This window comes from Lygodium microphyllum, chromosome 25 (genome assembly GCF_053477565.2).
Source record: "Lygodium microphyllum isolate KBCC chromosome 25, Lygodium_microphyllum_v1.1.10, whole genome shotgun sequence".
In the NCBI taxonomy this organism is placed as follows: domain Eukaryota; kingdom Viridiplantae; phylum Streptophyta; class Polypodiopsida; order Schizaeales; family Lygodiaceae; genus Lygodium; species Lygodium microphyllum.
The window spans coordinates 24,001,797-24,018,571 of record NC_141159.1 but is presented as its reverse complement, the minus strand read 5'-3'; the positions used below and the strand labels follow the sequence as shown (position 1 = coordinate 24,018,571).

Below are 16,775 nucleotides of genomic sequence, written 5' to 3'. Positions count from 1 at the left end.
ATTTGTTTACGAAGGCGCTTCCTCAGGCTCTACTTCGGCAACATTCCAGATCCCTCAGGCTTCTACCCTGTCCAGGCTTTGAGAGGGGGTGTCAGAGATCATAGCCTGTTTTCAGGCAGGCAGCAGCAGGCAGCAGCTGCACAGTCCAGCTGCACAGTCGGACTGTGCAGTCGGACTGCCACGTGGCAGTCCGACTGCCTGCAGCTGATTTTTATCAGGCTGCGCCCTATTTTGGCGCCTCATCCTAGGCAGATTTTCGCCTATTTATTGCTGACGTTTTCAGCAGTCTGGCATTCATTCTCTGTCGCAGATTACAGACCGGTGCCGTGCAGATCTCTGTCTCTGTTCGCAGATTTCAGACAGCAGACAGTGCAGACTGCAGCAGACTTCGAGGTGGACAGCAGGTCGGATCGTCGAGGTGGAGACACGCAGTCCAGCGCACTGCGCCCGTGTATATCTTTGTATTCAGCATTCTTTATACAGCAGATCTTCAGTGTACACTGTCTCTTTCTCTCCCTTCTCTCTCTGCGTTCTCTCTCTCTCAGTCCTACGCTTCCGCACCGCTGCACTCTGACACCTTCGGCCCTTAGCCATGAGGATCCTTGCCCAAGATTGCTCTTCGGGTACATGTGAGAGAAACTGGAGTGCCTATTCTCTCATTCACACAAAGATTCACAATTGGCTTAGCATACGATAGTTACAATGACTAGTCTATTGCCGCACCAACTTATGCATGATAAGGGCTATGATGAGCATGGGTAGTTGGAAGCAAATAAAGTTTAAACACTTAACCATAACATTTAAAATTTGTTGTTTTAAACTTTGAAGTTTGAAGGTTATATTTTAAACACATAACCATAACATTTAAAATTTGTTGTTTTAAACTTTAAACTTTGAAGTTTATATTTAAAATTTGTTGTTTTAAACTTTGAGCTTTGAAGTTTATATTTTACAATTTAGACTTCAACATTTACAATCTTACATGCATCATTGCATTGTGTAGGTGAATGTTGATACATTCAAGTTGATGGGTGACACTCTTTGAGAATGAGTATAAGTGTGTCTCATCATCCAATGCCAAGGAGTCATCTTCAAGCTCTCTTGATGAGCACTTAGTTGGTTCTGATGATGATGATGATGATGATGATGATGATAGTAATGCCTCATCATAGATTCATAGGTCTCTCTCTTTTTTGTATCAGATATACTAGACTGTAGTTGTATCGCGTGTTTTACACAACCCATGCAACCGCAATGGTCACCCTCATGCATTCATCTTATTCTGTAATGAAATGGCTATTTCCACTTTAAACATGTATTCTATGATCTATCATTTAATGATTTATGGTTTTTGTTATTTAAAAAATCATCTCAATATTTTTTTCGTACTAATATCGTACCATACCTTATAAAATCATAAGTTACCATTTACTACTGTATTTTATCGTACCATACCATATCGTACATGACAACTATGCCAATAGTATACTTACAATATTTACTAGCTTTCCATCATATTCATACACATTGTGAGATTCTATAATATCTCATCCACATTAATAATTATCTTTATATTTTGATCCAATGGCATTGAGTTTGGCTTACAATAAGCTATATCATACTTAATAAACATATCCAAGATATTATTAAACTAAAAAGGAAGCACCAAAAAAATCTTTAACCAAAAATAATAAATTAAATAGATCTTTATTGACTCATTAGAATAGCCCCAAAACTCAAACCTTATCATAGTTTCTATGTCCCATAAGCAAACTTCCAACTTTGGAAGGATCAACAGCTATACATAGTAGATTGCCTAGCTACTCAATTTAGCTCTTATTTTGTAGTTTGCCTTAGCTTTTCCATCCACTAGCACTCTCCATCCATGAAGTGCCTTCTCGAACTCCTATTGTGGTGATCTGCCATTGGTGAATCATCCAACCTGCATTTTACTCTAGTCTTAGTTGTATCCTTCATCTTGAAGGTGCCTTACAATCTGCATTTGCTGACCCACATTATTGATGTAATCAAATGCATGTTAAACCTTGTGTTTTGGAAACAATCAAGCCATTCTACATTAGATCCTTGATTTCTAATTGTTGGCTAGTTCCAAATTGCTTCAAGTAATTAGCTATCAATATCTTGTAGTAGTCACATTGCTATGTTTACGAGTTCTGCCCTAGAGATTGTCATGTTTTGGTTTCTAGCTACTTGTCCTGCCACTTTTGCCATCAAGTTAGCTCTAATTGGTGGTTATACTACTCAACTCTCTCTCTAGTGGATGATATTCTATAACTATTCCCTTAGCCTGCTCCCACGAGAGTCATCAATTGGGTGCTGGACAGTTCTATCTTTGAGCATCTTATACACTCTCTTATTTATCTATAGCATTCATTCATTTACTTCAAGGTTCTCTTTCTTGTGTATTTGTATTTTTCTATTTTATATTTTTGTGTTAGTGTTTGAGTTCTCTATCTTTCAATTATTGTCATACACTTAGTGTTTTAGTTGTGGCCATACACTTTGCTTCCTTATGCAAACCCTAGCATATTTCCATATGGTATCAAAACTCATGCTTTTCTAAAGAGTTAGCTAAGGATATCATGAATTTTTTGGTTTGTGTTCTATTACACAATCTTTCATATGGTGATTTATGTTGTCTCAAACACTCCATGTTTAGATCCTCTAATGTTTTCTTAGAGTACTCTTGCTATGGAGACTTTATTGAGATATTACGATCTTGATTAAATGGAGAACAACACTCTATCTACTAACCTTTCTTCCATGGATCATTTATAGAGGAAAAGCTCTTCTTCCTTGAGTCTTCATCTCATACTCCTTCACAAGGTGCATCTCAATTTGAGAACTTTGTTGTGATGAAACTAATAAACTCTCAATTGAGCAAAGATTATCCACTAATGAAGCATATAAAAACTTAAATGCTTTACAATCAAGCCCAATGGTAGGTTCGTACAATCCATCTTTGTGTGAGTTTAATTACATATATATTGCTTCCTAAAACCTAGTTCAATATCAATATGGATTAGAAGAAAACTTTATGATTAGAGAGTTTCATAAGGTAATCTTTATCTTTGTTTCATTTGAGATTGAGTTTGGTACTTCACATTCAACTTCACATTTTTTGCCGTTTCCTTCCAACTTTCACTTCAAAATTAGACCACCCTATATTCAATCTAGGCCTCTATTTTAGACCTACTATAGATCATCTTGTCTTAATTTATGTTGTGTTTAATGTGTGCTTAGGTTTTAGCCCATCACTAGCCACTTAGAAGTGTACCACTTGCACCCTTGTGCTTTATTACTAGGAATGTCACCTACACACTTTGTACCTCCTCCATATTTGCAATTGCATCACTCTCTATCTTCTAGTCCTATTGTGTGGGAAATCCCCCACTTGCACATTGTACTACTCTCCTTATTTCCTTAAATTCATGTGATTCATGGAGTTGAAAGGAATCATCTAGCCATTTTTCACTATTCCTAATTGCTTTTATACACATTATAATTTGACATTGATGCTCAATCTCCTTCTTTGAAGGAAAAGAGAAGGGTAAAGTCCATTAGGGAAACATAGACCAAAAAAGGGCCTTGTAGCTTAGGACCTAATGACTCTCCTATAATGATAAGAGATTTGAGATTGACCAATGGGAGAGGGGATGTTGTGCACATTTTATCTTGTTTGGGAGGAGAGTAGGTGGTTTCTCTAAGAAGTTAAGTGGTCTATTGAATTAAAAAAGGTTTCTCTTTAGAAAGTGGGGTATTATCTTCAAATGTATATATAAAGTCATTTTTCTAAAGAGGTTGAAAGAATATTTGCATGCCTAAAAAGCGAGATTTAATCCAGCCTTCCTAGTGGCCCAAAATTTGATTTAGCCCCTTGACTTTCCTTACATAAATGGATTTTTAAATGGCCTCCACAATGTGGATTTACAAGCCCACCTAGCATGACAAGCAGGAGTGCGCCACGTGGAGTGATGGATGATACATGATGCCCCACACGCTCAAGGTTTGAACTCTGGACCTCCCAATCATTAGCTCAAGCCCTTACCTCTAGACTAATGGCCAATGGTAAAAGACTTAGAATTATAGCTATAATATAAAAATTCGATTTTTATATTATAGCTATAATTCTAAGTTGCTTCTTTTTATTTTTACAAGAAAAACCAATTGCTTTTGGGAGAAACCACTATCTACTCACCATCATGATAATCTAGACCCACCACCCTCCTTATATTACAAAAAGTAAGCCTATACTAATTCATTCCTTACAAGGCCCTTTTTGGGTCCATATTTTCCCTAATGCATCACAAAGATCCTTCTAGAATTACTTGCCTTTAAAGGATCATAGGGTTTGTCTATTTTCCTAGAAATCTAACCATGTAGATAATAATTGTTACTTAAACAACAAGGGTATTAGATCTCTACTCAAAATCACTCTACTCATATATAAGGTTATTTTACTCACATTAAACCTAAGGGCATTTTAGTCACACTAAATCTATCACGAGTCATTTCTAAGAGCACATTTAATGCTTAGAGCCAAGATTATCAATAGGTAGCCATTGGCACCTATCCACCACAATTTATCACAACATTTCCCAATATCCCCCACCATTACCCAAGCTAGGATCTTGGACTCTCACTGTCCCCAATTTAACTTGCACTTCACATATGCACAGCTTAAATAAGCCAAAGAAATAAGTTAAAGATTCATGTCTTGGTGATAATTGATCTATTTTTTATGCCCCAAGTGCTTGGCATTTTAACAATGGTGCTTGTAATCACATTAGCTCTTGCATAAGGTTATCTAAGTCTCTTTGTATGTATCTAAGGGAGCATTATCATGCATACCCATAATGCCTCATATGCCATGAAAGCATTGGCTAGGTGCAAATGATAGTGTTTCTTGTACTCTTATTCTCTTGCAAGATATTCTTTACGTGTTGGGCATTGAGAAAATTTAATTTGTATATCAATCACTGAAACTTTAGGCTTTCAAGTTATCTTTGATGCCTTAGTGTAAGGCTTATGAGATTAGTTCATTGTCTAGTATAATGTTATGCCTAATGCTATGGCAAATGGCCTTTACAGACTCGGCACATATGAGTAGCATCTTGCTAGAAATTACACTGCTATTATATCTTACAGCTATTGGTACTCTTATGTCATACACTCTTTTATGGCATCAAGATTAAAATTTGTTGGTGTCTCCAAGTTGAGTCGTGTTAATGATTGGGGCTTGGGAAGTTGGCACTCCATAGCTATGATGGACCATCATCAAGCATCGAAGGTCTTTATGTGTATAGATTAGCATTAAAATTTTAATCCTTTTAAATATTCAATGATAGTGATGCTATGAAAAGAGAAGATTGTGTCAATAAACGAGAAAAACATATTGTAGTATGCATATGACATGATAATATTGTCAAAAAGTTCTTGATGATAGATTAAATAGGATTTCTTGTCAAAAAAGTTCTTAGACAATGGATACATAATTCACCAAAGTTCTAGACATTAAAAATGACCTTAGATCGTTGTCTAAATGATCAAAAAGTGGCTTTTAATGATTTGGATGACTTTCTAACTGTTTTGAAATTTTTGTCTACTTTTTAATTGGCATGCTATCTAAAATTAATATTGGCTTTTAGTTAGTCAATGAGTTGATCCTAGTTGGATTCTGTGATTAGCACAAACACAATCTTCTTTTCTTTCTAGTTATGCCTATTGCTAAGGGCAAAAAAAAGAGGTCTTGCTAGCAAACTAGTGTTCTAAAGATTGGTGATTAAGAATATTTGTGAAATATTGCAATTCTTAAGACTAGATGAGTATGCAATGTAGAAGAGTTGTCTTGGATGAAATAATAAATTGTCTTCGTGGATCAAAAGTAATGAGCATTTTTTCATGCATCGGGTCTCAAAGCCAATATTTTTACATGTCTCAATTAATTATTGCACGAAAGATTTGAGGATCTCTTATTTCTTTTTGGATTCTCATCTTCTATTGAGTTGAAAAAATAAGTCTTTGTGTCTTAACAATTAGTATCAGAGCCAAGTCCTAAGGATATTGAAGGAGTGATTGGATTGAAGGGTTTCAATTTTTTTCCTTATTGTCTATAGAACATTCTTCTATTTTCCATCCATGGATACTTTCTATGAAGCACTTTGTACATCAACCTCATGACTCAAGTGTAGGCAACACGAATAGCAATAAGGCAATGCAGTTGGAGATGGTGTAGCTTTGTCAAAGGCTCACTATCTTTCAAATCCGAAAAATGAATTCTTTCCATTTTGATGACCTAGTTTTAAGAAAGGATCATCAACATGTAGCAACGTATGGAATGAAGATTAGAGCAATTGGAACCATCAGCAATCTAAGATTATATGTTAAAGAGTTCAATATGTTAGGCTTGTACTGCAACAAGGAGGCTAACATTGTTCAGGTATCCCCATCAAGAAGTTTATATGAAGAATCAACACAAATTGAGCAAAAGTGCTCAATTATCCCTACTTCTATCTCAAGTACTTTCGCTTTTTGTCCATGGTGCACCTTGGATTGCCTCAAGCATTTATGTCTGTCTTTGTATCTATCCCTATCTGTTCGATGGGTCTTTATATCTCTATCACCAAAAAATAGCCCTCATTTCCTTTACAACAATAATAACCCAAGCTTCAATATTAGTCCTATTTATTAATCACCATTACCATCCTCTTCATGATCCACTAGCACTAGCCCACACAATGCTACCTAGTAGGTCATAGAGTGCTATGAGATGGCACTTATCTAGGAGAGGGATAATATTAACCTCTTCTCAAAAAGGCAAGAAAATGAAATTTAAAATGGGCACGTCAAAAAAACAAATGCCTAAGATGTAGAAGCAAATGTGAAGGAAAATTTTTGGATACTTATAATTTTTTGAGGTATGTTATAGTAAAAAATTATTTTTAAATTAAAGATCAACTCACTTGTGTAAATTCTAATATATTTCAAAGTGAGTTATCATAGCCATGGAGCTTCAACTCACTAAAATAAAAAAGATCGTTTAAAATTTAAAAACATGCATAAAATAAGAGAAGTTTTGTTTGGGCCAAAAAGAGGGTAGATTACCAAAAATAAGCCCACACATAGAAACCAAGAAATAAAAGGATAAGCTCATTCTTATGATGTGCAACCTTGGAGAGCTCTCTTCTTGCTTCTATCTTTTTGCTTGTACACAGAGTAAGAGGCAAGGAGAGAAGTATATGAGAAAGAGTGAGAGACCAATGTGCAAATCTCTTTGCCTCTTCGTTCATCTTCTTCCTCTTGCTTGTGTAGTGAGCTTCGAGTGTTCAAAGCTATAGAGGTGGAGCATGCTTGAGAACCATTGAATAGTGAGCTTGGAGCATTCAAATTTGTAGAGATGGAGGACACTTGAGAACCATTGTGTGAATTGTGGAGCCATTGGAGATATACTATAGCAAAGAGATAGCCAAAACCTAATTGTTCAAAATCCTTGAATCAATAAGTGTATTCTCATCGAGTATGAAAGTGCTCTGATAGTCTTATCTTATATATAATTATTACACAAGGCAAAAGAGAGATTTAGTGGTTTCTCACAGTTGATATTAAAATCCAATGCTTCAAGTGCCATTTTGGGAGTCTTTGCAAATCTCCAATATGATTATGACATTAGAATGTCTCAACTACAAGAGTTTGTTTTTTTGTACCAACTACAATCACGTAGAGAAAATAGTGTCTATTGGTTTTTTTCATATCAAACCCTTATATTTCAAATGTGAGTGTGATATCAAAGTGTCTCAATTGGAAGTATCAAATTTTTGTACCAACTAGAGTCACCATAAGAAAATAGTGTCATACGATTTGTTTTGTATCATCATTATATAAAAACTTCATGCATGGCTATGTAATAGTATAACATGTGATATTCTAAAATGGAGAATGATAAACTATGGCTTCTATCATAGGGGAAGTTGGGCCTATCATGTGTTTCTCAATACTCTTCTCCCTTCATCCTTTCATATTTATTAACTCATGAAAATTCCTTTATGTTTTATGAGGTATAGTCTTTAAGTTTTGGATTTTAGGTTTACACGTGTATATCTTGGTATCTAAGAGTTTAAAAACACTAGAATTTACTAAAAAATCAATAATAGAATAGTAATTAGTTCATTAAGATACAAGCTCTCTCTATCCTCCTCTATACTTAGTTTGAATAAGATATAACAAATACAAGACTTATGCCTGGTACTATTTTGTTATGCTTTTTACTTTTGTCTTATGAAATCCAAGTTAATACATTTAGATCCATTAGTTACGTGGGCCTTTGAGTTGATCTTTTCATTTAATGTCCAATGAACCTCTAAGATTTATTGTAAATCTATGGAAAGTCTTTGGGCCATCCTTAAGATCATGTTAAAAGCTCGAGAGCTATATTGTTGAGCCTCTAGACCATACTTGAGATGGTGTTAATCACCTTTAAGCTATGCTTCGAATGGTGTAACATGTGTCATGTTCATAAGGATGCTTGAAATTGTCTTAAACGACATGCATTGATACTTCAATATAAAATATGAGAATGCCACTTTGTTATCTATATGTTTTATATCCATATGGTGTGAGTAAATGTCTCTCTCAAGTCATTACTTTGATAACTTTGAAAAAAATATTATACTCTCAAATAATATTATACAAGATATAATGCCAATTGCTTTACAATGATGAAGATAATATTACAAACACACCGGTGCATACATAAGTGGACATGTGTAGCATTAAAATATAGTACTTATGATTATCATTAAAATTTTGTATAAACATTAAATATCTTTAATCTACATACATATGACTAGTTTTTATTACTATAAATTCATTTAGATATTTTATCTTGGTTAATATTGACTTTTTGACTAGTTTGTTAATATACACTATATTTAAAAAGTTGATTTAAAAAGAATTTTGAATACTCAAATATTAAGGTAATAGTTGAAGCCTTGCACTATAAGCCACTTTGCTATCCTTCTCTGTTTGGCTTATTTTGGAAAAGACATGGAAGAAAACATGAAAATATTACATACTATTAGTGGACAAGACATAATATAGCTAGTTTGTCACTCATCCAAGATGAAAGTTTGGTGCTTCAAGAGTTATTTCGGGGTTCTTAAAGAATAAACAAGTGTAAATTATCTTCAAATTTCTCTACTAGGCTTCTTTATGTTCAAAACTCAAGCTAGCTAATATGTCATCTATGATTCCGAAATGGAGAATGATAAACCATGGCTTCTTTCATATGTTTCTCTCTATCCTTGCTAAGTTTTTTAAGTTGTGAAAATTCTTTTATGTTTTATAGGATTTATTTTTAAGTTTTGAGATGTTGGGTACACACTGAGTTTTTTTCAAAACACAAAGGATTTGGGTGGTAGTTGCAAGGCTTTCATGGATTATTGGAATAGGATTAAAACTCATATTAAATGGAGTGCTAAGGCAAGACACTTGAGGAAGTCCCTTGTTTGGAAACAATTTTATTTGTAGACTAGACTACGCTAAAGTTAGAGTAATAGATACTAAAGCATTAAGCCATAAAATCTCTCTCACATTTATTGAAGCATTACATTTTAGAAGGCTAACAAAATATTAAAAGGGCATGCTTTAAAGATACATCATGCTAAGGTTAGTTGATTAAGTGACTTGGGGATGATATTTAGATACTTTTGTTTGGGTAAAATAGGACTACTAAAGGAAAGCTAAGTGATAAGAGTGCTATGGAAAAGGATGGACCTATTAAGAATACTAAGAAAATTTTCAATACCAAGTCCCTAGTGTGCTTCATACATCTTTTAGAACTAAAGGATACTCTTAACAATTATTTTTTGAGTCCCTATTCTTTGAGAGACATGCATGCATATATACACATTCTATACAAAATTACCCAACCTATTACATTTAGAAGTCTATAAATTTAACTTTTGAATACTATTTCTAGCTTGGTGAAAATTGTTCAACTATTTACCTTAGTGCTTGGGTAAAACAAGACTACTAAAGAGAAGCTAAGTGATGAGAGTGCTATAGCAAATGATGGACCTATTAAGACAATACCAAGTCCCTAGGGTGCTTCATATATCTTTAAAACTAAAGGATACTCTTAACAATTATTTTAGAGTGCCTATTTTTTGATAGACAAGCATGTATCTATACACATTCGATACAAAATTACCCAGCCTATTACATTTATAAGTCTATCAAATTTAACTTCTCAATACTATTTGTAGCTTCATGAAAATTGTTCAAATATTTACCTCAATTGAGCATGCCAAATGAGTTCGATCAAGCTTTCCAACATTGCTTCTTTTGTATCTCTCCAACATTTGCTCCATACTAAGCAAGTATACCTACATTTTAGCTCTCTCTCTCTCTCTCTCTCTCTCTCTCTCTCTCTCTCTCTCTCTCTCTCTCTCTCTCTCTCTCTCTCTCTCTCTCTCTCTCTCTCTCTCTCTCTCTCTCTCTCTCTCTCTCTCTCTCTCATGCATGAAATTTCACACTCTCCATGCTTAAATAACATGTGGAATTTTAAAAAAAGCAGAGGAGAGTTTCTTAGATATCAATACAATATGTCACTTAGATATACAATGAAATTTTGATGTATATCAAACAAGCAATTGTATAAAAAACAACATTTATTATGCCTTTGAGAATGTGGTGTACAAGGTTTGCACTCACACACCATTATAACTCAAACCACATCCAAACCACTATGTCACTAACTCATTGGCGTATCTTGTTTATCTTTAACCAATAAAATTTAACAAATTCATCACCTAAGTAAGGTTATCGAAGCGTACCTTCCCCAAATTTCATAGATAATCTAGGTATCGCATACAATATATGCATAGAAGAATATAAAATACATACCTTAATTATAAAGATTTATAAGATATTTTGAATTAGTATTTAACTATTATTTAATATTAGCTAGTAAGGAAAGTATAACACTAGCTTATAGTAGATGTATATAAAAATGCACTTTAAGATTCATGATAACTTTTCGAACAATTACTAATGAGATAACATTCATGTCTTTTTTTTCACTTTCAATAGACTTAAATTGCTTTGCAATTGAGTCTTATACTTAAGAATTAATATAATTACTTATCTCAAACATGTGACACTTGAAAGCATGAGTTATATTAAAAATAATATAGTTGTTTGATAAATGTGATATTAGAGATACTTCTTACACTAATATAGTGTGAAATTAAAAGAAACTAAAGTCTAAAAATACTAAAATTTTGATTGTGATATAAAATTTGAGAATTTGAAATCTCAATGGGATATGTACTAAGATTTATAAGCATTGATATGCTATCATGAGTGACCAAGTTGTCCAACCACCATCACAGTGTAACCTATTATACTCATATATTTATACAATTATTCTACAAGATTAATCACTTTTCAAGATAGTTTACATTATTTATAATACAAGTGATATCATGATCGAGATCATGTTATTTGACTAGTTACATATTTTACCCCAATTGAGTGGGCATTCTAAAATATCATTTATTCAAATTTTAATAGTTCTTTTAGCATCAATTACCACATAATAGAGACAATCAAGAAGGTTGAAAGACAAGTCAAGGAACACAACTAAAAATTTAGCGCAACCAACCCTTAGAAGACTACCAAAGTCTCTATACCCAAAGAGGCTTATCTACACTATCAATCTTCCCACTCATATGTATCATTTATATTGAAAGACTCTCCTATCTACACTATCAATCTTCCTACTCACATGTATCATTTATATCTATACCCAAAGAGGCTTATCACACATGCTATAAAAATTGAAACTTGTCAGTCATTGGAGCCAAGATCTTTAAAAAGAAAAAGAAAAAGTAATACCAAGCTCGGATACACACATCTTTGACCATCCATGAAGTAGCCACCAAGGTCAAAAGGGAACCCGTCCGATGAGTCATAAAACTGATCGGTGTCAAGATCCTCTTCATATTCAACATTTTTAACAAGTTCATCATGGGAGAGTTGTCATGTGAGTCCTCTTCCAACTTGTCACTATCTTCTAGCACATACATGCTATTAAGCTTAACAATGGCATTCTTAAAGGGGCATTTGGATGCTCAGTCGTGTACTTATCCCATTTTCTTTGTAAAAATGTCATTATCGTGTATTTTTTATTATTTCGAGTTTCGAAACTTGTTGCGGGTCTACAAATCAGGGCCCATTGGATGCTCAGCCCGCCTCCACACTACCATCTTCAGCCCACCTTCAATTTGGAAACAATCCGGTACCATGCCGGACGAGCATTCATCAACCGAGCTTCATTCTTCTTCACACGCAAGAACTGCCCCTTGTAGGAGAGAGAGGGAGGAGAGAGAAAGACTGAAATATGATCTCTTGAACTAGGCAACCATTTGAGGAGCAGAGTGGAGGGATGGGCAGCGAAGATCAAGAGTATCTCAGGCATGTAATCGGTTGGGAGGGTTGTTTGCAGCCCCCATATCCCATTTCTTCCCCAAGAATGATGGCGCCATCTTCTTCATGGCGTGAACCTCTTGAGATTTATTAGTCTCAATTGCAATCTCTTTGGTTAGCTCCAAGCTATATTTTATTACATTGATAGTGGGGAGGGCTAGTATAATAGGTGCAATGGGGGGCATCTCATGGAATCTACCCTAGCACGAGTAGCCTCAAATTCTTCAGCCTTGATAGCAGCTTGCTTGGAAGTGTCAATTGTGGTCACCAAGGCATCGATTGCACCCTTGATCTCTTTAAGAGTGGGGGACAAGGCTAGAGCCAACAATGTTGGCATGGTGTCTAAAGGAAACTCACAAGCTATCGTAAGCATGGAGAATGCTTGTCCTCCTGCATACCAAACATCTTCTTCACATTGTGGAGGAAGATGAACTATGTTAGGCTAATGAAGATCTTGTGCAAGCTGAACACTTTTCATCTGTATCCTCACTCTCATTGACATCATAAGGTCTAGAGTAGACATGGGATACTCTTAAAAGAAAGTATCCCCAAAGGCTCCCTCCCCATCACTACCACTACTAGTGGCCTCCTAAAAAACAACCACTATGGCAAGCTCCTTGGTTGTGGCCTCAACTTCCCCTACTATATTTAGTGGCTTTGGCTTAAGGTCTAAGATATTTTTTGACAAGATCACATCAACATAACTCTTCTCCTTGACTGGTTTAGTAGGGAATCATCTTGCAAATTCATTAGGAGGATAAATGTAATAGTCCAAGAGAGGAATTAGTGACCTAATATCTCAATCCTAACAACCTTGGCCTCTCAGGAGTAATTTTTCTATAAAAGGCAAGGGTTGGATTCTTCATAAACCTAGCTAGTTGATTTTCAAAGGTATCATCTCTATTGATATACTTCAAGAGGTTAATGGGGACCCAAATCTCCTAGGATTCCTTGAGCAATACTAGATACTTTCAAAAGTTGGTATTCATAAGCAAGAGTGGATAGTATATCAATTGACCATTAGTGCCATAGAGGATGTAACATTGATTTGATACCATAGATGAGATATGAACTGGAGCTACAACTCTTGATTTGTTCAAAGCTACAAGTCTTCATCAAAACTAAAAATATCTGTTATAGCTATTCTTAATGTCTTCATCCATGTGTCAATCACACCATCTACTATTACAACATGCATTGCCCTTGACTATAGGCTTACTTATGACATCAAATATTAACATTGACGAAGCCATTACACTAGGCTAATTCATGCTTAGGAAGGTGGCATATTGGCAAATATTGATCCAAAACGAGATGTATATGATGTGCATGATGTTTTGCTATTATTTAGTCATATTGTTGTCCATAGTACACCATACTACACCACAACTTGGAATGATGTCCTCAAACCTCAATTTTGAAATGACTCCTCTTAGCCTCCTGTTAACCATGCCTTATCTATCCAAATTATCTAGTCAATTTTAACTAAATTGATATTAATAGTGAGCGTGACTTAATTAAAACTAGTTGATTCATTATTGTTTTGATGATCTAGCTATGTTAACAAATGAGTAATTAACATAAACTACTTAATTAATGGTCTAATGATTAAGTGTGAGTGGCCCCCATTATATTGCTCTTGATGAAGCATCACAAGCATAAGTGGTCAATTCAAGGTGCTAAGTTGTGTGTCATGGATAGTGGTGTGTTGAGTTTGACATTAGAAATCAATACTCATGCTTAGGAGTAAGGTTGTAGCATGACAACCATGAATGCATCATGTGGATATGCCCAAAACTCATACAAAAGAATGGAAATGCGTGATGCTAGCTAGGTGCACATCAACCGAAGGTGGGAAAAAATGAATGAAAAGGTTGGGTGGGAGATTCTAGCATGCAAATGGAAAATTCAATAATCATGGGTGAACCCTTTTTCATTCACAGCTAGGTCCACATTGAATTTTATAATTACTCTTTCTACCCTTGCCTTACCTACAAGTCTTTTTAATGCAAAAGGAATAATATATATTGCTCAAAATGTTTACATCACCCACCCAAAGTGGAGATGAGTCAACTGATAAAATTCATTACATGTTTCCATAAACTTGTAAAATAAACCCTAAAGCTTGCGACTTTCTTTTTCAATTACTTAAAAATCAAGAGGATCTTATATTTTTAGTGAGAAAAGTCAAAGGATAACCAAGCCAAGAATTTTTTTATGAAAAGATTGTCATTCATGAACTTCCAAATTCTATCCTTAGTAATTGCCCTCATTAGATCCCACATCTTAGCAATCGAGTCATTCAAAAACCATAGTCACACCAAGAGTCCTTTTGATGTGGATTTTGACACAAAAGCCAAATTAGTTAATCCAATTCATAAGAGAAGCACAAATACCTTTATTTCAAGGCATTTGCAAAAAAGGTGTTGCAAAAGCAGTCTACACACGTCTCCTACATATAACAAACAAAGGGGGCAATTCTTCTAGATTTAGCTAATCTCTCCCTTGTGGAATACTTAATTATAATAGTTATCAACATGACCATTTAATCTCCTCAAAGCAACGCTTGCCCTAGTTCTCGCTTATTCTCTTCCAAGTCTAGATCTTGTGCTCAAGAACTTCCTTTTCAAGTGTTTCTAGGTCTTAAAGAAATGCTCGCCATCTCTCAAGAGAAACTCAACTATTTTACCTACATCTACAAGGACTTGCAAGTCTCTATCTTGAGCACTTTAGTGTACTTATGTCGTAGACTATCCATGATGTAGGCCACTAGTCCTTCACCTTCCTACTAATAACTTTAGTTAGTCGTTCAGCCTCTTTCTCATCTAGATCTTTGAGAAGTGCAACTTCATGAATGCCACACCATGAAAGGGTATTTTTATCCTACATTTTGATTCAGTTTTCAATACCTTTACCATAGATAGCTTTAATCTTCCCTAGATTATCTATGAGAGGAGAATAGACATCTAAAAAGGTGTTTGAACACTCGGGGAATTTACTATATGTATACCTCTATATCACATGCGTTCAAGGCCTACTTATCCATGAATTTTTCCTTAATAAAACATAACCCTTTAACCCATTTATATGCAACCCTTATATATGTAAAAAATGTGTAAAAATTGTATTGTAAAAATCCCTTATGTTAAACCCATGGGATACGTATATATATATATATATATATATATATATATATATATATATATATATATATATATATATTATGACTGACCTCCCCGGGTTTGAACATAGTTGGATAATTCAAATGCAGCTAGGGTCACCTCTTGTCTTGGTATCTAGCCCCATGTTTATCCTTAAGTACTTTTTGCAACTCAAACACTAGCAACATCCTTGCAAAAAAGGACATCACCGAAGCAACATCTTTTCATACACCAATTATAGGGAGTTTGCTTGTGTAGATCCAAAATCTTAAAATCACAACCGATGATTGCCCATTATATAGGATCTTCAAGAGGCTAAAGTACAGCCTCCTAGCCTTGTCCCCAAGTGGTTCAATTCCCAAACCACCCTCCTCTCTCCCTCTAGTAACTAAGTCTCATGCAACAGAATGCCATTGTTGGGGTTGGCCAAAGGCCTAGAAGTTGCTCATGCACTTTTTGGTAGAGCCTTGGATTAATTCCTCTATTCAATAAATAAGAAGCACTAAAATATGATTTAGCAAGAAATCATTATGTAAAGAATATAGGACACAAACCCAACTACCACATTTAGACATTAAAAAGTTGTCCACTTCCCAATATGTGAAGGCTAGCAAATAAGATTGCCCACATATGATTAATTAGAATTCTTCAATGATAATTCTCTCGTAAATGTTCCAATGTGCTAAAGTTGAAAATATGCACAAATAAAAGTTTTTTCTTTTGTAATTGATATTCTTATTTTACGTTTTTCTTTACAATACAATCATTTACTAAATGTGTTCATTAGTATTGTAGCAAATGTTTCTAATGATTTGAACTAACCCTTGGTTCTAAGGGGTAATCTATATTTTTTTTGAAAGAAATAATCTAAGCATACTTTTTGTTTTACTAACTAAGAAGGGCACCTTGGAAAACAAAGCTATGGAAGTTATACAACTAATTTAGTTTTTACACATGTAGCTAAATACAAATTTTATTTGTATTTTTCATCCCTTTTTCAAATAAAATAATAATTACTTTATATCTATTGCTTTTGTGTTTTCTTTTCACTTGCTTTTTCTAAGAATATCTCCAAACCTCATAAATAAGAACCCAATCCACCTCCTT

The 16,775-nt window shown here is 34.6% G+C and overlaps 1 protein-coding gene across 3 annotated transcripts in view; it reads right to left on the bottom strand.

Moving 5' to 3' along the window:
* The window catches only part of LOC148013981 (MADS-box transcription factor 23-like), a 38,996-nt gene that overhangs the window by 15,201 nt on the left and 7,020 nt on the right, over window positions 1-16,775 (bottom strand). For all 3 annotated transcript variants that reach the window (XM_087666810.1, XM_087666808.1, XM_087666809.1), the window contains exon 2: window positions 10,311-10,389. In XM_087666810.1, coding sequence (XP_087522936.1) covers window positions 10,311-10,389 — 79 coding nt within the window. The remainder of the gene's footprint in view (window positions 1-10,310; window positions 10,390-16,775) is intronic.